The 25,170-nt window shown below is 40.8% G+C and overlaps 1 protein-coding gene across 1 annotated transcript in view; it reads right to left on the bottom strand.

Annotated features, from left to right (window-relative positions):
- The window catches only part of LOC108697603 (glutamate receptor ionotropic, kainate 4), a 332,567-nt gene that overhangs the window by 13,749 nt on the left and 293,648 nt on the right, over positions 1 to 25,170 (bottom strand). Inside the window, exons 17-18 of the mRNA XM_018227788.2 lie at positions 10,045 to 10,270; positions 6,737 to 6,865 (exon numbers count right to left, since the gene is read on the bottom strand). Coding sequence (XP_018083277.1) covers positions 6,737 to 6,865; positions 10,045 to 10,270 — 355 coding nt within the window. The remainder of the gene's footprint in view (positions 1 to 6,736; positions 6,866 to 10,044; positions 10,271 to 25,170) is intronic.

Below are 25,170 nucleotides of genomic sequence, written 5' to 3'. Positions count from 1 at the left end.
GCTTTTTTCTTCTAGGTTTCTAATGCTCAAATGGCCTTTTTAACATTAAAATAACATTGTTACTATATAAAAAAACATAATGCTGTCTTAGAAAAATAGCATTGAACACCATGACCTTGCTTGCTTTCCATCTAAAATACAGATATATGCTCTAAGTCTTTATTGTTCCATATTTATAAAAGGAATTTTTAAATGATTTACTGTTTTCATAACCTACCTGCCATACAGTCATGTGTCAATATGATGTTCTACATGCTATAAATACTCATTGAAATACACATTGCAGCTCTATTTAATATATAAAATAGAGGTGAAAAGGATCACTCCACACAGTCGATAGCTCCGACCAATCCACCGACTCAGACACAGCACCTGAGAACAGGACCCCAGTTCTTTTTTTTTAGGAGTAGCTACGAGATTAAAGAGTGTAAAAGAAAAAGAAGGCGGAGAGGACACACAAGGCGTGGTGGGCAGAAATAGATGAGGAAAACCACCCAGGGGGAAGAGAACATAATTTTTAATTTAAGCAAACATATACTCTCTCCCGGTGAAATCTCCCTGCTATCCAAGGGCCTCTCTTTTGTACCTAGTGCCACAACAGATGCCTATGATCTGCTAGTTGATATCCACAGATTTCAGAGAAAACTCAAGCTGAAAGAATATTTTAAGAACTGTTCTGTAAATCGTATCCCTAAATTTCAGGCTAAGAGCAACTTTGAACCCCCTAACCCCAGTAACGTAACTACGCCCCCCTTCGTACGCCCGGAACTGCGCAGATTTCATTGCGCACGAGCTGCCGGGGGGCCCTGAGGGGGTGCGGCAGCTACGCCAGTGCCTAACCCCCCCGGCATCCATTAAGAATCTGTTAGTTAAGTGACTCACACATAAGTTTATTTTGCTTTGTTCAAAAAGGCGTATACTGGAAATGTGATGTTGAGCTATATATAAGCGTAAGTGCTTGATTTTAATTGCTGTATTTACTTTAAATTGAGAACTTGAACTGGTCTATAATAGTAGAGCAGTTTTTTTAAACAAAACAATGGTGCTGAAATAGGGGATGTAATGTTTCCCTTTATAAGCTAGGAGCTTTGGTTGGCGCCTTAACAATAAAGTACATTCTATTTTCTTGAAGAATTTGACTGGTCTATAATAGTAGAACAAGTATTTTAACAAATACAGTGCTGAAATAGGGGATGTACATTTCCTTTATAAGCTAGGAGCTTTGGGTTGGAGCCATAACAAATAAAAGTACATTCTATTATTCCAAGCGCTGGCTTGTGATTTATTTTACACATATGTATTTTTTTGGCAAAGAAGCAATGAAAGCAACGAGAACTGTTTTGCGATAGTTGACGTTCGAGTAGATCTCAACTGAGAAGTATACTCAGGGTCGAGTAATGTGTGATAATCATAGTGGAACGTGAACACTCTGTAGACATAGAGTGTGTGGGATTTGGAACCAATTGTGCACTGTCTGAGGATGCTCACGCACCCTTCGTGACGCCCGGAACGTTCTGCGCGCAGGACTGATAGCTCTGTGAACGCACAAGGCAAATTGTGTGTGATGAAAGACTTTAGAGAGCTCGTTCGAGTAGCGCTGACATGCAGATTGAGGTTGTTGGGGCACAAGCTACGCCAGTGCGATTAAGACCCCATCGCTACACTGGACGCGTCCGTGTTAATCAACAGTATAGATATTATGTGAGATATATAATTTCAAATACAAAGAGAGAGGTGCAGGGGTATTATATGTGAAGAGTTAATTGACACTCCTCCAATACTGTGCGCTAACTATACTTGTCATTGTATCAGGCGCTGATAGGATATAACGTGACTGTGGACCATTTGTAAAATGACTGTGAGGGTGGGCTATCATTCTACTTGATTATTCATACTACAGAATCGAAATCCTGGTTCAACTTTCTGACAGTGAGACTTACAGGCTGCTCCTTGGGGATCCCACCCACAAATTTAAAAAAGAGCTTGTAGACTTTCTACTGGTGGCAAGGAACGCCGGGTGGCTTGATGAGAATACATTTATCTTTTTAGTAACACAATATCCCCGGATGTTGTGTTACCTATATTACCCCCATAAAATACGTGTTGCCAAAAGTCCACAAGTCTTTATCTGCTCCGACTGGAAGGCCGATCATCTCTGCAGTAGGCTCTCTATGCCAGTCAAAATCTTCATATGTGGACCAGTATCTGCAGCCCCTTGTACATGCCATGCCCTCATATACACAGGACTCCGGGCATGTAATCAGATGTTTGAAAGAATTACCACTTATTCCTCCTAACAGTTTATTGGTAACCATGGATGTTAAGAGCATTTACACGGTTATCCTTCATGGCCAGGGGGTCCAAGCCTGCAAGAAAGCCCTTTTGTCTGCTCCACCCAGGGATGTACTTATTGAGTTCTTGATTCAACTCCTTGAACTCACACTATCCAGGAACTTTTTCAAATCTGAGAAACTATTCTACCTCCAAAAGTCGGCACAGCTGACTTGAGATAAGTTGCAATTGGCACCGTCCTTTTGCCACGATACTGATAAGAATGCTTGGGATCATGTAATGATTGATGAAGACGCAGTACGCAGAGATGCACTGCTATATGTTCCTTTGGGTTATTCTCACTCCTCTTGTGAGAGCAGCACTTGGATAGAGTTAGCTTTAGGTGTTGATTTCCGATCGCACTCTCATATAGCGAAAGCGATTTTTCATTGCACTTCTGGGTAGCAAGATGAGCGAGGAGTACGGAGGTTCCCTCATGGCCACTTGTTCTCGCTTGGACGCCAAGCGAGAGCATGAAGAAGTCGTGAGTGCAATGTCTCTAGAGTCAGTTGACCCCCGAATCTTTTTTTTTACAGGACTGTTATGACGTGAGAAAAACAGTCATCTCTCAGAAACAAGGCTGAGATGAACAGTTACAAAGACGTACGATTCATGGTCGGCCATACGGCGCAGAGTCACATCTTGCGCTCCTGGATTATACTTAGGTCTACAACCCGTGGCATTATGTACTCTCAATTTTTGAGAGTCATACGGAATAACAGATACAGCGGAGTTACAACTCCGTGAGATGTTCGGCAGACTTTTGGACAGAGTTTATTCATTGGAATTGCTGTGTTCTCAATTGGATAGGGCGCTGCAACATTCTCAAACTGATCTTCTTTCTACTACTCCTCTGATTTTCACCACCACTTTTTCAACAGCATCCCGCCATCTTACAGCAAGCGTAGGGAAACACTGGCCTATGTTGAGCATGGATGACTCATTAAAGGAATTGTTCAGTATAAAAATAAAAACTGTGTAAATAGGCCCTGGACGGGGCGCAAGACACGCCCCCGTCTCTGAGGTATAGGCATAATGGGGTTATGGTTCCTTGGCGCGTTGACTGTGATGTGTATATATTAGTAGGTCTGGTCACGAGATAAGTGTTATATTGGTCACTGCACCATACACCTTTTTTCAGTCTCGGGTTTGTTTAACTTTGTATATGGGTTGCCTAGCAACAGAGCTTGGCGCCAAATTGCAGATTTAAGTGTTTCACTGTGCACTGTGTTCTGTTTTCCCTGATGAAAGTTCCTATGTGGAACTGAAACGTCAGATTCAATAAACCTGCTTTTTTTTACACTTTATGGGGCACATCTACTGAGCTCGAGTGAAGGATTAGAATGAAAAAAACTTCGAATTTCAAAGGTTTTTTTGGCTACTTCGACCATCTAATTGGCTACTTCGACCTTTGACTACGACTTTGAATCGAACGATTCGAAGTAAAAATCGTTCGACCATTCGACCATTTGACAGTCGAAGTACTGTTTCTTTAAAAAAAACTTTGACTACCTACTTCGCCACCTAAAACCTAGTGAGTACCAATGTTAGCCTATGAGGACCTTCCCCATAAGTTTTCTAAGTAATTTCTGATCTAAGGAAAATCAGTCTATCGATGGATTAAAATCCTTCGAATCGATTTAATGCGGTAAATCCTTCGACTTCGGCAGTTGTTACATGGCGAATGGTCGAAGTTTTAAAGAGACAGTACATTTCATTCAGTACATTAAATTTCGATATTCGATAAGTCAAATTTTTTCAAAATTCGAATCAAATTTTGGCCTATTCGATAGTCGAAGTACACAAAAATAGCTCGAAAATTCTAATTGTTTTACTTTGACCCTTGATAAATCTGCCCCTTAGTGTGTATGTATATATATATATATATATATATATATATATATATATATATATATATATATATATATATATATAATTTATATAATGCACACTAACATATACATAAAAGAACAAAAAGAGACCGCAACTGCTCACCGCTCTCCGCTCAAATCAGGTGCTCAGTCAAACAGTGTCCCCACTTTGAACGCTACAAGACTCGACCGGCAGACAGCACTTCTGAAATTGGGTTTATTGGAGTAACTGCTGTAAAAACCTCACGCATTTCGGGAGTTATCCCTTAGTCATAGTGCACTGAATCTATGACTAAGGGATAACTCCCGAAATGTGTGAGGTTTTTACAGCAGTTACTCCAATAAACCTAATTTCAGAAGTGCCGCCTGCCTGTCGAGTCTTCTAACATATACATAGCTTGGTCAATTAAAGGAGAACTGACCCCCTTAAAATTATTACCATTAAATATGCCATATTTTATATACTGAATTTATTGTTCCTAAACCTAAAGTTTCAACTTCTCAATAGCACAAGGATCCAGGACTTCAAAGTGTCTATGACACTCACATGCTCAGTGGGCTCTGAACAGCTGTTGAGAAGCTAAGTTTACGGATAGTTGCAAATTTATAAACAGAAAATGAGGTGTGTTTGTAATCAGGGCTGCCATCAGAAATCACGGGGCCCCGCACAACAAAATTTTCTGGGGCCCCCCCTCGCCACCCCTCCCTCAGTATGAAGGCCACACAGGCATTAAAAGATGAAGTGCCCCCCTACAAGTTAAAAAATAACTTTGGTGCCCAGACCCCTCCTACAAGTTTTGGTGGTCAGGTGGTGGTTAAAGAAAAAAAACATTGGTGGCCAGGGCCCCACACATTAAAATAAAAAAAAACAATTAGCCAGGGCCCCCACACATCTTAAAAAAAATAAATAGCAAAGGGCCCCCACACATTTAAAAAAAAAAACAATTAGCCAGGGCCCCCACATATTTTTTTTTTTAAAACACTTTTAGCCAGGGCCCCCACACATTTAAAAAAATAGCAAAGGGCCCCCACACATTTAAAAAAAAAAACAATTAGCCAGGGCCCCCACACATTTTTTTAAAAAAAACTATTAGCCAGGGCCCCCACACATTTTTTACAACAAAAAAACAATTAGCCAGGGCCCCCACACATCTTAAAAAAAAATAAATAGCAAAGGGCCCCCACACATTTAAAAAAAAAAAACAATTAGCCAGGGCCCCCACATATTTTTTTTTTAAAACACTTTTAGCCAGGGCCCCCACACATTTAAAAAAATAGCAAAGGGCCCCCACACATTTAAAAAAAAAAAAAACTATTAGCCAGTGCCCCCACACATCTTAAAAAAAAAAAAAAAAAAAAAAAAAAAACTAGCAGAGGGCTCCCACACATTTAAAAAAACAATTGGTCAGGGCTCCCACAAGTTAAAAGAAAAAAAAAACTGCACGTACCTTAGCCAGGGAGTTCAGATGCCGGTATCTTCAGTTTCTTGTGCTCTGATTCGCCAGTGAAATGTAAGTCCCGGTAAAGGCGCATGGTGATTGGATAAAGTAGAGGGGCGGTTCAAACTTCTCCCAACCAATCAGAATGTGGCTTTACCGGGACTTACATTTCACTGGCGAATCAGAACACAAGAAGAAGTCATCGGAGCTCGGATGCAGGGGACCGGCTGTGCAAGTAAATGCAAGTAAGTGCAGCACGGCCGGGCCCCCCTTAACTCCCCAAAACATCCGGGCCCGGGACAACAGTCCCCCCTGTCCCCCCCTGATGGCGGCCCTGTTTGTAATATAAGATGATGCTACAAGGCTGATTATTACATTGTGATGTTAATTGCACTGGTTTCTGAGCTGTCATTTTCTGTATTAAGTAGGTACAGTATCAGCCTTATATTGTGACATTTCTATTCTGTATATACACAGTATATTGTGAGTGGGTCCCTAAGCTCAGTAAGTGACAGCAGCACAGAACATGTGCACTGAATCAGCAGAAAAGAAGATGGGGAGCTACTGGAGTATATTCAGAGGCAAAGATCTTCACTGTTAAAGAGCTGTGGTTGCCTTATCAGATACAGAAGCCAACAATGTGGCATTAATGCTCTGCCACCATGCTACCATCTTAACTTTGCTACTTCCTAATTCTCAAAATTTTAAAGCTATGGAATTTTTGCTAACAGAGGGGAAAATACGACTTCATGAGTGACTAATTTGTTGCATCACTTATAAAGAGATATGGCTATTATGACTGATATGAACATTGGCACAAGATACATTGTACTACAGAGAACCATTGCCATCATTAAAACAGACAAGTCAAATGAAATGAAATTACAGATTTCTGTTCTGCTCTACTACTTTATAATAAAGCTAACAAAAGCTTAATAAGTATCTCTTAATAAGTCCTGGATGCCTGGATGTCCTGGATGCCTGTGGCCAACTTCAAATCATAAAAGGAATAGCAGTTGAGAATATAAATAATTAAATTTTTGCCATAAGTGTAAAATAAAAAAAAAAATATCTGAGATGAGCGACTTGTGTTACCTTTTGCTCTGTGGTCCTCCTCCTTTGGGCATTTGCCTCCATCCCACCATTTGCGCTTAAGGTCCTCCAGACAATTGTTCTCTTGCAGTTGAAGGATTGCAAGGTCAAACTCATCACGGAAAGCAGAGCCTACAGGGCATTGAATTGTCCAAAAGTGTTTTACTTTCAATAGTTATATCACACACAAGACTTAGATTGGAGAACCAATCTGTAATATACTAAACCATATATGTGCTTTGTGATTTAGATATACAGTACATTACATTCATAGGTAAATATTTTTTTTTAAACAGAAAGTGGCAAGGAGAATTTAAGGAGGGAAGAAAGAGGCTGCAGAGTGAGTTCTTCACAAATCATGTTTTCACTCTCTAAAGCTCCCCATAGACGCAACGATTCTTCTTGCCGAACGACCGATTTTAGGGAAGCCCGACCAATCCTTCGAAATTATCGTGCGGTTAGTGGTATTCGAACAATCGTACATCTTGCGAATTTTCGGCCGACATCTGTCAGGAAATTGATCAGCCAGGTCAAAAAATCTTTGTCGGTCCCAGTGCAATCTATCTATGTTTGCAGGGCCAAGCAGGCAGCTCCCCTTGTTTTCCTGGCAAATTGGTGTTTTTAGTTGATGGTAAATTTGTACAATCTTACGATTGTTCTGAGAAGATTGTGGTCTCACGATCAGGATCTGATCTTTTAAAATTCTCAACATCTATGGCCATCTTAAAACGCTAGAAATTGGAGATCTATAAATTGTAAAAACCATGAAAAACTCTAATACAAAACCAAAACTTCTGATATTATTGGACTTTCTTTTTAACTATTTAGACTTTTAGAGTTTTTTTGGGTGAGGGGCTGCTTGAAATCATTCAAAAACTCTAATTTTAAGAGGTTCGAGATATTCAGACATTTATTTAGGTCGTTCAGCACTTTTTTCATAATCCTGAACCAAATCCGAATCCTAATTCGCATATCCAAATTAAGGGTGTGAAGGAGAAAAAATTTTTATTTCCTTGTTCTGAGACAAAAATTCATGCGATTTCTTTCGCAAATTAGGATTCTGATTTGGTTTGGCCGGGCAGAAGGATTTAGCCGAATCCGATTCCTGCTGAAAAAGGCAGAATCCTGGATTCGGTGGATCCCTAGAAACATTATATAAAGTATATAACTATTATTGCTATATTCCTACATGTGAGAGATGTTGAGGCCCATTTATTAAAGGTTGAATTTTAGTGAATTTTTAGTGAGCTTTTTGAAACCATGAATTAAACTCTATGGGGCAAATTTACTAAACGGCGAAGTGGCTAACGCTTGCTAAAATTCACCAGAGGGACGTCATTTTGCCACTTAGCCAATTCACTAACAGTGGCCCTGGCGAAAATTCGGCAACGAATTAGATAGAGTAGCGTAAATTCGCACCCTAACGCCTGGCGAAGTTGCAAAAAAATGCTGGCGTATTTTGGGTTATAGGCTGAGAAAGATCGAAAATATTTTTTAGGGTGCTCACCTTCCCCCCTACATTTGATAACATATGGCACCTTAAACTATACTGTGGGCACATGTGTAGGGCATTAGAACAGCTCTATATACTTTTATTCACTTTCCCTGGGCTTGTGTAATGTTATGTATGCTCTGCAGCATACACGTCCATTCAATTTTAAATTTGCCGCAGTATGCAAATTAGCCTTCGCTAGCACTACTTCTCTTTGCCTAACGAATTTACACTAGCGCAATTTCGCTACCTTTTGGCTCCCTGGACGCAACTTCGGATATTTGTGAATTTCCGTAGCCCTGACGAATCTACGTCTGGCGAAGAGCGGCGAACTGCGGCAAAGGCAACGCTGGCAGATTTGCAGAGGTAAGTAAATTTCCCCCTATTTCTCTAAAACCAAGAATGCCACAAAAGTTGTTAAAATATAAAAAGTATGAACGATAAAAAAAAAGTGCTGAACAATCCGAACAAAATACAAATATCTCGAAAACCTCTAAGAATTCAAGTTCTATGAACAATTACAAGTGAGAACCCCACCCCACAGCGATGTTTACAAACTTTTAAGCATCACTGTACTAAAATCTCTCGTTCTTCTGTTTTACCAAACAAATATCAAAAATAAAATGTACCGTATATACTCGAGTTTTTCAGCATCCAAAATGTGCTGAAAAAGTCTACGGGTTAGCGGGCAGTAGCTGAGATTGCAGTCACTTTTAATCATTCCTATACCAACAGTTCGCTTAGGGAGAGACTGCAATATCACACAGCGCCCTCTGTTGGTTATATGAAAGAATAACAGTGCGCCCTCTGTTGGTTATACGCAGCACCCTCTGCACATGGTAGTGGGACAGTGGGACAATGCAATTGGCAATTCTCTGTCACCATCAACCTTGCAAAGAAGTCCGGTTGATCGCTGGGGGGGTCGCTTTAGCGGAATGTGCGCTGCTGGGAGACTGGGCTGTAGTTGTGTTTAGGCTTATACTAGAGTCAATAAGTTTTCCCAGTTTTCGTAGGTAAAATTAGGTACTTCGGCTTATACTTGGGTCGGCTTATACTCGAGTATATACGGTATACAAATAGCATATTTTTCTCTTCAAACTTTAAGGTAAAACTGCTCTTTCCACTACAATAATCAAAGATACACATTAAACTGATTTTCAAGCAAGTTGAGAAATCCTGAATGATGTAAAATCATGGGGGGGTAACCCAATTAGCAACTTGGTTGACTGATTTAGATATACTTCCCATTGACTGTTATGCAATCTTGATAGGTTTTAGGTAGCATAAGTTTGATTTGCATCGTTCATTAAATCTTTACAAATTGTAGTTTAAATGGAGATTACGGAAAGATTCATTATCCAGAAAGCATTCTGGATAACAGGTCCCATACTTGTACCTATTTGCAGAACACAACTGCTATTTATGTGCCACAATTGCACGAAACACGGAAACATTTCTGAACATGAATAGATCTGCCCCTAGTGTAGTTCTGGACTAAACCCATCTAGACTGATAAATATGCAGTGGTAAAGTAGAAGTATCTGAGATAATTCAAAACTCTGTCTTTTCTATAACATAAAACTGTAGGATATGGAAATCTTTTTTTGTTGTCAAAGATTATCTATCTTTAGCTTACCTTTATGAAAAATGTCCTGCAGAGAACAGCTCTACATATAGATTATCACTGATGTATATATGAACTATTTCTTAAAAAATGCTTACACACCTTATTTACTGCAACCTTCAAACTACAGATCTGTCATCTATATAAACAGAATTAGCTAGTCAATAGAAAAGCTGAAAAAAATATAGATCTTACCTACTGGCATGCCAATGCCGTAGCCCTTGGTATCCAGCAGCCCACCAACCTGAGTAAGGTTACAGTTGCGTTGCCTATAATACTCGTTCATAGTGGATTCCAGCAGGAAGGCATAGTTAGAGTTCAACACCCTTGCAATTCCCTCCTCTGTGCTCTTGACAAATACACTGGGCTGCTTTGAATGCATATAATTCCACATTCTCTGATAGGTTTGATAACGGGAATTCTAAATGGGATATATGAAACACAGGGAATTAGCAGGAATTCTACTTCATAAAGCAACAACCATTTACAAATGAAGAGGCCCACTATAGATAACATCTCGCCAATAATTTTAAACATGTAGGGGCCCATTCACTAAGTTACAGTGAAGGAATAGAGGAAAAATAGTTTTTCAAATGTTTTTTTGGCTACTTCGACCATCGGATTGGCTACTTCGACTACGACCTTCGACTTCGAATCGAACGATTCGAACTAAAAATCGTTCGACTATTCGACCAATCGATAGTCAAAGTACTGTCTCTTTAAGAAAAAACTTCGACCCCCTAGTTCGCCACCTAAAAGCTACCAAAGTCAATGTTAGCCTATGGGGAAGGTCCCCATAGGCTTTCCAAGTTTTTTCTGATCGAAGGATAATCCTTCGATCGATGGATTAAAATCCTTGGAATCATTCGATTCAAAGGATTTAATCGTTCGATCGAACGAATTGCGCAAAATCCTTTGACTTCGATATTCAAAGTCGAAGGATTTTAATTCGCCAGTCGAATATCGAGGGTTAATTAACCCACGATATTCGACCCTTAATACATCTGCCCCGTAATGTTTCATTTCAACATGTACAATATCAAATAAAATGTTCACAACATTCTGGATTTCTTACATACTTCCATTCATGCCTCAATACAGTTGTTTAAATGTTAGATTTATTGTACTGAAATAAACAAACACTTCTATCCCTCTCTTAAATAGCATTTCCCAACATAACAAATTATATCATTTTGGTTAAATGTCACCCTCTTATTTGCCAGCTTTGGCCTTTGTTTCAAGCAGGCAGTATACTTAGGGAGCATAGTACTAAAATATTAACGGCAAGAAAGTCTTTAGACACAATATATACTCAGAATGCATGGTTTTGAAAAGGCCACAGCTAGACAGATGGAGGAACAGGCTTACAATTGAAACTGGCATTTGGTTGCTAAGGGTTAAAGGAGAACTAGAAAAGCCATATTTTATATGCTGATCTTATTAAACCAAATTAAAGGTTCAGCATCGCTGTAGTAGTAATTCAACCAGACAGGCCCGGATTTGTGATGAGGCCACAAAGGCCTGGGCCTAGGGTGGCTAATTGGTAGCAGCCCTAGGGACGATTAATGGGGAGCACTAGAGATGCGGGGTGAGTTTAGTACCCACCCGAGAAATCCGGCGCTGCATCCAGGCCTTTAAAGTTGTCACTGGAGTTTCCCTGTCTTGGCAGCTGTTAAGAAGATAAGCTTAGGGGTCGTCACAAATCAACAAGAAGAAAATAAGGTTTGCCTGTAGTTTAAGCTGATGTTACAAGGCTGATTACTAAATTTGGATGCTAATTAGGCTGCTTTGTGAGCTGCCATGTACCACTAGTCTGACTTATTTATTAATCAGTCATATATTGTGTATTATTTATACTTATAGTATATTGAGAGTAGGTCCCTAAGCTTAGGAATTGACAGCAGCACAGAGCATGTGCAGTAAATCAGTAGAAAATAAAACTGGTAGCTACTTGGACATCTTTGAAGGTACAAATCTTTATGGCTAAAGGGCTGTGTGGCTGCCTTGGGCTGGTATAAAGGCCCAGAAAATACTGTACAATATTTCTGCTCTACTTCTTTAGATAAGCTTTAGTTCTCCTTTTATCTCCCTAGCAACCAATAGTCGTTTTAAAATAAAAAGTGAAGATCCTAAAAAGAAAGAAAACTATAAAATTGCATCAACAAACAAAACAAAAATAAAAAATCAAAATAAAAATTGCCTTAATGTTGGTTCATCTATAAAAATTAGTTTGTACTAAAAATTATTGTAAACCTAACATCCCCAGTAAAACATTAGAGCAGTCAGTAATGCAGCAGATGTAATTTCACATTTCCAGCATTTGCTGTGTGTTTAAATGGTGGATACTGGTCTAAACAATAAGTAATTATAAAATGATAATTCTCATAGTAAAATAGATTTTTTTCTTAACATTTTAACATTAATTTTAAGTACAATATAGAGAATAGAAAATGCAACACAACACTAAATCACACAATGCAATATTAATAAGTATATATAACTTGTTCCAGGGTCTCTTTAATTTAAGCACAGTGCCCGCAATAATAGCACCACTGGGTATGCAGCAAAACAGATTAAAGAAACAGTAACACCAAAATGTAAGTATTTTAAAGTAATGCAAACATAATGCACTGTTGTGCTTCACTGTTAAAATTGATGTTTGATTCAGAAACTCTACAATAGTTTATATAAACAAGCTTTGTGGCCATGAGGTAGCCATTCATTGCTAAAAAGGCACAGGATACAAAGCACATAAGAAATAAGTAATGATGGGTGAATTTCTCCCGTTTCGCCGAAAAATTTGCGAGATCGGAAAGTTCACGAAAAAATCGTGAAATTCGAACGTTTTCATGAAAAAGTCATCAAATTCGAACGTTTTCACGAAAAATTTGTGCAATTCGAACGTTTTCACGAAAAAATCAAGCAATTCGAATGTTTTCACTGAAAAATCTTGAAAATCGTATATTCGCCGCAAGTTAGAGCCAGGTGAATTTATTCGCCCATCACTACAGATAAGCCATGTAGTATACAGTGGGATTCTTCATAACTTGTCTGTTATCCATTTTGTATCCTGAGTAGTGATGGGCGAATTTATTCGCCAGGCGAGAATAAATAATAAATTCGTGAAATGGCCATGAAAATTTGCTGGCGAAAATTCAACGGTGTCAAAAAAATGGACGTCGGGTTCAAAAATTCATGAAAATCGCAAATTTTTTGTCGAAGCTAAACGGTGCAAATTCGCCCATCACTAATCCTGAGCATGAATGGCTGCATCCATGACTACATAGAAGCTTGTTTATATAAACTACAGTTGTATTTCTGAAACAAACACACCAGTGCAGGGCAACACTACATGATATTGTCATTCCTTTAAATGAGAACTAAACCCTAAAAATTAATATGGCTAAAAAGTGTTCTTATATACTGAACTGATTGCACCAGCCTAAAGTTTCAGCTTCTCAATAGCAGCAATGATCAAGGACTTCTACTTGTCAGAGGACATATACCAAGCCGGTCAAGCAATAAGTACAAGTAGAATAAATTAAGCTACCTTACACATGGAAGGATTTATTTTATTTATTTATTTATTATATTGTAATCAATTATATGTATAGTAGTTTATATGTAAACATTTAACATTATTGCTCTAATTTAAATGAAAGAGACAATACGGCTTCTTTCTTTGGTGATTAGATGTAATTTTTAAAAATGCTACTAAAATTGGCTATTAAAACCAAGTGAGAGTCCCTAAACTCTTGTGTGGTTTCTTCATTTAAATACCTTGGCTTCTTGTCAATCAGGCTTTTTTCCCCGGCAAAAAAATGCAAATCATGGAAGGTTTTATGTACCAAGCTTTTTATTTATTTATTCTTTTTAAAGCCTGCTTGAGGAAATAAAACATGCGATCAGCAGGAAGCCAAGGTATTTGAATGAAGAAACCATGTGAGAGTTCAGGAACTCTTGTGGGGTTGTAGAAGCTGAAGGCTCAAGTTTTCTTATATTGCCTCCAAGTGTCAAAGGGACATCTGCATGAAATGCTTTAAGTGCAAGTTCACTTGATGTAGGCCACTGTGGGAAGCCTGGAGCTATCCCCACCTTTCAGGGTGGTGGTATCTCCACAGTTTCCCAGCATCAGAAGCCACATTTTGGGGGTTATTTATCAAAGTCTAAAAATATCTCATTATCTTCTGAAAGCTACTTGGACCAAATACACATAGGTTTTTTCCCCTTATTTATCAATACATTTTCCTGGAAATTTCCTGTGCAGGAAAAAAAAAACATGAACAAATTTGAATCATACAATTTTTTTGGATTTGACGCTCGACAACTTTTTCGTATTTTTGTCCAATCTTTGGATTATTGCATGGAACCCAACGCAGATCTTTGGGACTTCTCCCATTGACTTCTACATGAATTTGACAGGTCCTGAGTTAGAGTAGTTTTTTATTCGGAATTTTAACACCCTCTGTATTTAATAAATCCCAAAAAATTCTAGTTTTTTTTCCCCATGAAAAAGTGGTGTTTTGCCCCTTTTAAAGGTCAATGGGATAAATTCAGACTTTGATAAATCCCCTTCATGTAATTCACAAAAGGAGCACAGAAGTAGTGGCGCTCGACACAACGATGCAAAAGAAGCATCTTGAGCCACAAGTCACTTTAAAGAATAGAGAGAGAGCCATACAGTAATGGGCCCATTTATCAAGGGTCGAATTCCGAATTTGAAAAACTTTGAATTCAAATTCAAAAAGACCAACCGAAATTTATTTTAAAAAATGTAAGTTTTTTTTTTGCAGGTGAATAGTCACTATTTATTCAAATTTGTCTGAATTCGAATCTTATGAATCAAAGTTTTTCCACAAAAAAACCCTTCGATTTTTCAAAGTCTACCAATTGTTTTCGGAGGTCCCCCATAGGCTAAAACAACATTTTTTTTTTTAATTAGAATTTTCACTTTGACCTTTGATAAATCTGCCCCTAAGAGGCACATTTATCAGGGGTTGAATTTCAAATTCATGTGAGTCTTTTTAAATTCCCTTGAATTCAAATATATTTGAAATTCAACTAGGGGTTTATTTATTAAAAAAATTGAATATCTAAACCTCGGACAAAAATGTCAAGAAGGCTACAAACATCTCCAAATTGGTCACTGGACCTCTCCCATTGACTTATAGAGCAATTCGGCAGGTTTTAAGTGATGAATAGTCAAATTTGAATTCTTTAAGGGCCAGATTTGATAAATCTCAAAAATGCAATTTGAATTACTAAATAAACTCAAATTGAGTTTAGATAATTCCCTAGTAGAGATGTCGCGAACTGTTCGCCGGCGAACTTGTTCGCGCGAACATCGGGTGTTCGCGCTCGCCGGAAGTTCGCGAACGTCGCGCGACGTTCGCCATTTTTGGTTCGCCATTGTTGGCGCTTTTTTTTGCCCTCTCACCCCAGACCAGCAGGTACATGGCAGCCAATCAGGAAGCTCTCCCCTGGACCACTCCCCTTCCCTATAAAAACCGAAGCCCTGCAGCGTTTTTTCACTCTGCCTGTGTGTGCTGAAGAGATAGTGTAGGGAGAGAGCTGCTGCCTGTTAGTGATTTCAGGGACAGTTGAAAGTTTGCTGGCTAGTAATCGTTTTGATACTGCTCTGTTATTGGAGGGACAGAAGTCTGCAGGGGTTTGAGGGACATTTAAGCTTAGGTAGCTTTGCTGGCTAGTAATCTACCTTCTACTGCAGTGCTCTGTATGTAGCTGCAGTGGGCAGCTGTCCTGCTTCTGATCTCATCTGCTGACTGCTGCAATAACAGTAGTCCTTGTAAGGACTGCTTTTATTTATTTTTTTGTTGTTTTACTACTACTACTACTACTACTACTATAAGAGCCCAGTGCTATTAGTCTAGCAGTGTTGGGGAGTGGGACTGGTGTGCTAATCTGCTGCTCCTAGTAGTTCAGCAGCACCAACTTTAATTTTTTTTTTTAATATTCATTTTTTTTTTATTTTACTTTTTTTTATTTTACTACCGCTGTAGTAGTGTATAAGTTGACCTTTTAGGCATTATTTGCCCTGTAGGCATTATTTGCACAGTGTTTTCTTCAACCCGCCATCTAGCTGTGTGACCTTGTTCACATTCTGTCTAAATATCCATAATATTACCGTCTCCAGAAAAAACACCGGAGTGACTTTTTTCAAGCAGCCATAATATATTTTACGTAATCCGTATCCACCGCTGTAGTAGTGTATACGTTGACCTTGTAGGCATTATTTGCACAGTGTTTTCTTCAACCCGCCACCTAGCTGTGTGACCTTGTTCACATTCTGTCTAAATATCCATAATATTACCGTCTCCAGAAAAACACCGGAGTGACTTTTTTCAAGCAGCCATAATATATTTTACGTAATCCGTATCCACGGCTGTAGTAGTGTATACGTTGACCTTGTAGGCATTATTTGCACAGTGTTTTCTTCAACCCGCCATCTAGCTGTGTGACCTTGTTCACATTCTGTCTAAATATCCATAATATTACCGTCTCCAGAAAAAACACCGGAGTGACTTTTTTCAAGCAGCCATAATATATTTTACGTAATCCGTATCCACCGCTGTAGTAGTGTATACGTTGACCTTGTAGGCATTATTTGCACAGTGTTTTCTTCAACCCGCCATCTAGCTGTGTGACCTTGTTCACATTCTGTCTAAATATCCATAATATTACCGTCTCCAGAAAAAACACCGGAGTCACTTTTTTCAAGCAGCATTCATATATTTTACGTAATCCGTATCCACCGCTGTAGTAGTGTATACGTTGGCCTTGTAGGCATTATTTGCACACTGTTTTCTTCAACCCGCCATCGAGCTGTGTGACCTTGTTCCCATTCTGTCTAAATATCCATAATATTACCGTCTCCAGAAAAAACACCGGAGTCACTTTTTTCAAGCAGCATTCATATATTTTACGTAATCCGTATCCACCGCTGTAGTAGTGTATACGTTGGCCTTGTAGGCATTATTTGCACACTGTTTTCTTCAACCCGCCATCGAGCTGTGTGACCTTGTTCCCATTCTGTCTAAATATCCATAATATTACCGTCTCCAGAAAAAACACCGGAGTCACTTTTTTCAAGCAGCATTCATATATTTTACGTAATCCGTATCCACCGCTGTAGTAGTGTATACGTTGGCCTTGTAGGCATTATTTGCACAGTGTTTTCTTCAACCCGCCATCGAGCTGTGTGAGCTTGTTCACATTTTGTCTAAATATTGATAATATTATCGTCTCTAGAAAAACCACTTGAGTTACTTTTTTTCAAGCAGCATTCATATATTTTACGTAATCCGTATCCACCGCTGTAGTAGTGTATACGTTGACCTTGTAGGCATTATTTGCACACTGTTTTCTTCAACCCGCCATCGAGCTGTGTGAGCTTGTTCACATTTTGTCTAAATATTGATAATATTATCGTCTCTAGAAAAACCACTTGAGTTACTTTTTTTCAAGCAGCATTCATATATTTTACGTAATCCGTATCCACCGCTGTAGTAGTGTATACGTTGACCTTGTAGGCATTATTTGCACACTGTTTTCTTCAACCCGCCATCGAGCTGTGTGACCTTGTTCACATTTTGTCTAAATATTGATAATATTATCGTCTCTAGAAAAACCACTTGAGTTACTTTTTTTCAAGCAGCATTCATATATTTTACGTAATCCGTATCCACCGCTGTAGTAGTGTATACGTTGACTTTGTAGGCATTATTTGCACAGTGTTTTCTTCAACCCGCCATCTAGCTGTGTGTATTATCGTTTCCAGAAAAACCAACTGAGTTTTTGTTGTTGTTGTTGTTTTTTTAAAAATAATGCCAGGCAAAGGCAGGCCGCCACGCAGAGGCCGTGCTAGGGGCCGTGCTGCTATGCAATCCTGTGGCCCTAGCAAATTGCCCAGTTTTAAAAAGCCAATGACCCTGAACTCCCAAAATGCTGAAGAGGTAGTTGACTGGCTTACACAGCACACCCCATCCTCTACCGTTTCTAACTTTACCACAACATCCTCCTCATCCTCCACTGCTATGGCCACCCCACGTAACACTTCCTCCACCACCGGTGCCCCTTCTTCACTGGGGTCAGAGGAGTTATTTTCCAATGAGTTTCTTGAACTGAGTAATGCGCAACCATTATTGCCAGAAGAAGATGAAGGAGATGAGGACCTTACACCAGATTTAATTCTGGCAGAGAACACGATAGAGATGGACATAATGAGTGATGAGGAGGAGGTCCCCGCTGCTGCTTCCTTCTGTGATGTGTCAGAAGAAATTGATGCATCTGAGGAGAATGATGATGAGGAGATTGATGTTTTGTGGGTGCCTAGTAGAAGAGAGCAAGAGGAGGGTAGTTCAGATGGAGAGACGGAGAGTCAGAGAGGCAGTAGGAGAATAAGACTTAGAAGAAGCAGGGAGGACAGCCCGCAGGGATCAGCAGGGCAACAACATGTATCGGCACCTGTGTTCAGCCGGCCAACGCACCCGCCATTGCCGCCAATACCGCCAACTCCGCCAACTTCTACTGTTACCGCCAGATCGCACACTTCCAAAAAGTCAGCAGTGTGGGATTTTTTTAATGTGTGTGCCTCTGACAAAAGCATTGTAATTTGCAATGAGTGCAGTCAGAAACTGAGCCTTGGTAAGCCCAACAGCCACATAGGTACAACTTCTATGCGAAGGCACATGAGCGGCAAGCACAAAGCACTTTGGGAGCAACACCTCAAAGGCAACAGGCAAACTAAAAGCCACACTCCTTCTGGTCCAGCATCTTACTGCTCTACCTCTGCTCTCCTTGACCCGTCTGAACCACCCTCCACTCCGCCTTCCACCTTGACCACCTGTTCCCATTCCCAGTCATCTGCCACCAGCCAAGTTTCTGTGAAGGCCATGTTTGAGCGTAAGAAGCCAATGTCTGACTGTCACCCCCTTGCCCGGCGTCTGACAGCTGGCTTGTCTGCACTCTTAGCCCGCCAGCTTTTACCATACCAGCTGGTGGACTCTGAGGCCTTCCGCAAATTTGTAGCAATTGGGACACCGCAGTGGAAGGTACCCAGCCGCAATTTTTTTTCTAAAAAGGGAATACCACACCTGTACCAACATGTGCAGAGCCAAGTTACCGCATCTCTGTCACTTAGTGTTGGGCCAAAGGTCCATATGACTACTGACGCATGGTCCTCCAAGCATGGTCAGGGCAGGTATGTCACCTACACTGCCCACTGGGTGAACTTGGTAATGGCTGGGAAGCAGGGAATGGGTAGCTCAACAACAACAGTGGAGTTGGTGTCACCGCCACGGATTGCACGCGGTTCTGCCACCACCTCTACTCCTCCATCGCTCTCTACCTCGTCTTCTTCTTCTTCTTACTCTGCTGCTGGGTCCTCCTTCTCCTCCTCCACACCTGTGCACCCCCAGCTCCCCCTAGGCTATTCGACGTGCCAGGTACGCCGTTGTCACGCTGTCTTGGGGATGACGTGCCTGGAAAGCAAAAACCATACCGGATCTGTACTCCTGTCATCTCTGCAGTCACAGGCCGATCGGTGGCTGACCCCACACCAACTGCAGATCGGAAAAGTGGTGTGTGACAATGGAAGCAATCTGTTGGCAGCGTTGAGACTAGGCAATTTAACACATGTGCCCTGCATGGCACATGTGTTAAATTTAATAGTCCAACGTTTTGTCTCCAAGTACCCAGGATTCCAGGACGTTCTCACCCAGTCCAGAAAGGTGTCGGCCCATTTCAGACGTTCCTACACAGCCATGGCACGCCTTGCTGACATTCAGCAGCGCTACAACATGCCAGTCAGGCGTTTGATTTCTGACAGCCAGACTCGCTGGAATTCAACGCTCCTTATGTTGGAACGTCTGCTGCAACAACAAAGGGCCGTCAACGAGTACCTTTTTGAACTGGGTGGTAGGACTGGATCTGCACAGCTGGGGATTTTTTTCCCCCGTTACTGGGTGCTTATGCGCGATGCCTGCAGGCTCATGCGACCTTTTGAAGAGGTGACAAATATGGTCAGTCGCACCGAAGGCACCATCAGCGACCTAATACCCTTCGCTTTCTTCCTGGAGCGTGCCGTGCGACGAGTGACAGATGAGGCTGTAGACCAGCGTGACGAGCAGCTGGAAGCGCACGATTTCTGGTCGGAATCACCAGAACGAACCCAGGCACCTGCTGCAACGCAGGGAGAGGTGCCAGAAGTGGAGTCAGAGGAGGAAGGTGGCTTTGTGGAGGAGGAGGAGGAGGACCAACAGGAGCAGGCTTCCCAGGGGGCTAGTGGTGACCTTTTGGGGACCCCTGGTCTTGTACGTGGCTGGGGGGAGGAGACCGTGGATGATGCAGTCCTTGATAATGAGGAAGCGGAGATGGATAGCTCTGCATCCAACCTTGTGAGAATGGGGTCTTTCATGCTGTCATGCCTGTTGAAGGACCCCCGTATCAAGAGGCTTAAGGAGAAGGACCTGTACTGGGTCGCAACGCTACTAGACCCTCGGTACAAGCATAAAGTGTCAGAAATGTTACCAACATACCACAAGTCCGAAAAGATGCGGCATTTACAAACCAGCCTGCAAAACATGTTGTACAATGCTTTTAAGGGTGATGTCACTTCAGGAACTCATCAACATTCCAGGGGCAGAGGTGCCAGTAATCCTGCCACGAGCACACCTGCAAGGACAAAGCCCTTTGGCCAGTCTGTAACGTCAGACATGCAAATGTTTTTCTGTCCAAGGCAGCGCCACAACCCTTCTGGATCCACCCTCAAAGAACGCCTCGACCGGCAGGTAGCGGACTACCTGGCATTAACTGCAGATATCGACACTCTGAGGAGCGATGAACCCCTGGACTACTGGGTGCGCAGGCTTGATCTGTGGCCAGAGCTGTCACAATTTGCCATGAACCTCTTGTCTTGCCCAGCCTCAAGTGTGCTCTCAGAAAGGACCTTCAGTGCAGCAGGAGGGATTGTAACTGAGAAGAGAACTCGCCTAGGTCACAAAAGTGTCGATTACCTGACCTTTATTAAAATGAATGAGGGGTGGATCTCGGAGGGTTACTGCACGCCGGAAGACTTGTTCTGACTTCTATGCAGCTGTCCTTCTCTTCAAGCCTCATGACTCCACACACAGCTGTCCTTTAGCGTCCTCCTCCTCCCTCCGCCACCGTTACAAACTAGGGTGCAAACCCTACTGGTTTAATTTTTTCTGGCCTCTGTGCTTCAGTGGCTGCAACCAAAAAAACTGGGCAAACAATGTCTACAAGGTCAACGTATGGCAAAAAATGACTATTTTCAGCATTTATATGGCATATTTTTTCTGGCAACTGTGCTTCAGTGGCTGCATCCAAAAAAATGCATATTTTCTGCATTTATATGGCATAATTTTTCTGGCCTCTGTGCTTCAGTGGCTGCAACCAAAAAAATGCATATTTTCTGCATTTATATGGCATAATTTTTCTGGCCTCTGTGCTTCAGTGGCTGCAACCAAAAAAATTTATATTTTCAGCATTTATATGGCATAATTTTTCTGGCAACTGTGCTTCAGTGGCTGCGACCAAAAAAATGACTATTTTCAGCATTTATATGGCATATTTTTTCTGGCCTCTGTGCTTCAGTGGCTGCGGCCAAAAAAACTGGGCAAACAATGCCTACAAGGTCAACGACGTTGACCTTGTAGGCATTGTTTGCCCAGTTTTTTTGGCCGCAGCCACTGAAGCACAGAGGCCAGAAAAAATATGCCATATAAATGCTGAAAATAGTCATTTTTTGCCATACGTTGACTCAACGTATATGGCAAAAAATGACTATTTTCAGCATTTATATGGCATATTTTTTCTGGCAACTGTGCTTCAGTGGCTGCGACCAAAAAAATGCATATTTTCTGCATTTATATGGCATAATTTTTCTGGCCTCTGTGCTTCAGTGGCTGCAACCAAAAAAATTTATATTTTCAGCATTTATATGGCATAATTTTTCTGTCAACTGTGCTTCAGTGGCTGCGACCAAAAAAATGCATGTTTTCTGCATTTATATGGCATAATTTTTCTGGCCTCTGTGCTTCAGTGGCTGCAACCAAAAAAGTTTATATTTTCAGCATTTATATGGCATAATTTTTCTGTCAACTGTGCTTCAGTGGCTGCGACCAAAAAAATGCATATTTTCTGCATTTATATGGCATAATTTTTCTGGCCTCTGTGCTTCAGTGGCTGCAACCAAAAAAATTTATATTTTCAGCATTTATATGGCATAATTTTTCTGGCAACTGTGCTTCAGTGGCTGCGTCCAAAAAAACTGGGCAAACAATGTCTACAAGGTCAACGTATGGCGAAAAATGACTATTTTCAGCATTTATATGGCATATTTTTTCTGGCAACTGTGCTTCAGTGGCTGCGTCCAAAAAAACTGGGCAAACAATGCCTACAAGGTCAACGTATGGCAGTTGTTTAAAGAGAACAGCAGATTACTAGCCAGCAAAGCTACCTAAGCTAAAATGTCCCTCAAATCCCTGCAGACTTCTGTCCCTCCAATACAGAGCAGTATCAAGCAGATTACTAGCCAGCAAACTTACTATCATCTGTCCCTGAAATCACTAACAGCTCTCCCCCTACACTATCTCTTCCAAGCACACACAGGCAGATTTTTCAGATACATTTTTGCCCTTGATCCCCCTCTGGCATGCCACTGTCCAGGTCGTTGCACCCTTTAAACAACTTTAAAATCATTTTTCTGGCCAGAAATGTCTTTTCTAGATGTTAAAGTTCGCCTTCCCATTGAAGTCTATGGGGTTCGCGAACCGTTCGCGAACCGCTCGCGTTTTTGCGCAAGTTCGCGAATATGTTCGCGAACTTTTTTTCCGACGTTCGCTACATCCCTATTCCCTAGTCGAATTCGACAGTTTTGACGATAAAAAAAATTAGAAAATTCTAATTTTCAATTCGACCCTTGATAAATGTGCCCCCGTTTTTCTCTGTAAAAGATGAGTGGGTGATTTATTCCAATCTGCATAATAAACTCCTTTTTTTTGGTTGTTAAAGTACAGAAATCACAGTTCACAGAGGGGGTGTAGTTAACTATGTACAAATTATTACTGCTCCTTGCAAGGTAGTGGGATATATATTTTTTACTCTCTAGAGTCCACAGAAAGAGGTTTAAGTACAAGAAGCATTAATGACCCATGTGTACTGTTCAAAGAAATAAAATAAACCCAAATTAAAAACAAATATTCAGTATCAGCAGAAGTCATTAGACTGATAAAGATTTCTGCGCTCTGCATTGCTCTTTTCAGTAATGATATCCTGGAATATTTATACTGTTAATAACTGGTGGGTGTTCTCTGCCATAACTCTTTATAAGTTACTTTGAAATGTATTTTGTGATCATAGCTCCTGCTAGATTGTTGCCTTTTTGCTTTCACCCTGATGTTTTTGCTTTGATCTGCAGCTTGCCTCCTGTCCATGTCTATATATCTGTATTCTTTATCACTCATAGCTTGCTATTGACTAGGCTTCTGTTTATCTCATGTGTACCGGTTCTTGCCTGTTTATGGATTTCTCTTCTGCCTTATCCCTGTACCGCCATACTACATAATCAGTTCTGTTCTGACCTTGCTGCCAACTCTAGCTTGGATTTCTGCCCATAAGTCCCTAAAGAATTTCAAAGGCTAAATGCTTAAGGCCTTACTGTCATCAGGAGCACAAGAAATAATTCCCAGTATTAATGCTAGCCAGTTAACTACAAAAGATTATCAGGTAGGAAGTAAATATAGTTAAGTAAAAAAACAGGCCAGAGAGTCTGTCAATGTATGTATCTCATAGAAGTTCAATGTAAGTTTGACTTCCAGTTTCAATCACAATTCTCAATATCAAAATTAAGAACATAAAAAATATAGGCCAGTATACTGTACATAGAATTTTGAGTCATGCTCCATTGATCTAGAACCATTTTTAATGCATTTAATAAGGTGCAGTTAAGATTATCCACTGTCCCTGTAGTATAATAATAGATGCTGGCAAGCTGCCTTAAAGGAGAAGTAAACCCCCCCATTGTGATAAGTCCCCACTGGCACCCCTTGGCTGGTCCCCCTCCCTGCCTCTTACCCCTGAATTCTGACTCCTCTAGAAATAGTGACCGTACATGCAGAGTGAGCGCAGCTGAGTGCAAGGGTGCCATCTTCTTCTCTTAGGTAATCTTCGTGTCTTCTTCCTCCCCTTCAGCAATTTCTGTCTCTTTCGGTGCATGCACAGTAGATTGCTCTAACTGTGCATGCACCAATACACCAATTCACAAAGATTACAGAAGAGAAGAAGATGGCACCCGTGAGCTCCACTGTGCTCACTCCTTCTAGAGGGGTCAGAATTCAGGGGTAAGAATGTGTAGGAGGGAGGCAGGGAGGGGGGCCAGTGGGGACTTACCACAAGGGGGGGTTTCCTTTAATATCCAGTGGGTTACTCCACCTGGGCCCATTGCTATTAACTTCAAAATCTAAATCTGGTTACTATGTCTTCCTTTTCTGGTCACATTTGTGCACAGGGGTTACGCGGGTTACTGTATACAGTTTGGGTAACTGTTTGGGTATTTATGTGTTTGTAGGGTCTTGGTTGGGTGTTGGTAGGGTAGGGTCTGTTGGTTTGACTCTGAGGAAAAGCACTGTTTCTGCTGAAATGAACCACTTTTTTATTGACTTCATTGTTTGTATGACGAAAAGTCACATGATTAAATGGGTTTGGTTCACCCAGACACTTGGATAGGCCAAATTGGAATCCTGTTGAAAAAGGCTGAGCCCTCACTGAATCCTGGATTCGGTGCATCCCTTATACTAAGTAGTACTGCACACCAAATATTCTAACACTTTGGTGGCACCATTTATCATGGTGTATTCACAGACTCGACCCTGTATTCTTTTTTCACAGTTGCCGTAACAAGTAAATGTTTACAGTGTCTCCTAGACTCACTGTTTTTTTTTTAGAAAAGTCACTGTGATCCAAATGCTGGACTACTAAGTAAAGTTTTTTTTGCTTTTATCAAGACCTGCTGGCTGTTTTTTGATTGCATCTATACCCTACCAATCTGCTAATTGAACTATTCTATTGCCAGTTTGGGCCTGTGCTTATATATGTAGCACCCTTTCAGTTGTGCATTGGTACCTGAGGGAAATATTATTAAATAATATGGATAATATGTATTAACATTTGAATATAAGAAAGGTACTTCAAACTAAGAAAGCCACCCAACTCTCCTTTAAAGGGTGGAAGCTGATCAGCCCTCAGGACTGCATTTTTTTACCTAAAAGGTTTATGGCCAAT

This window comes from Xenopus laevis, chromosome 7S (genome assembly GCF_017654675.1).
Source record: "Xenopus laevis strain J_2021 chromosome 7S, Xenopus_laevis_v10.1, whole genome shotgun sequence".
NCBI classification, from domain to species: Eukaryota; Metazoa; Chordata; class Amphibia; order Anura; family Pipidae; genus Xenopus; species Xenopus laevis.
The sequence above is the reverse complement of the archived record's forward strand: the minus strand, read 5'-3'. Positions and strand labels throughout refer to the sequence as shown.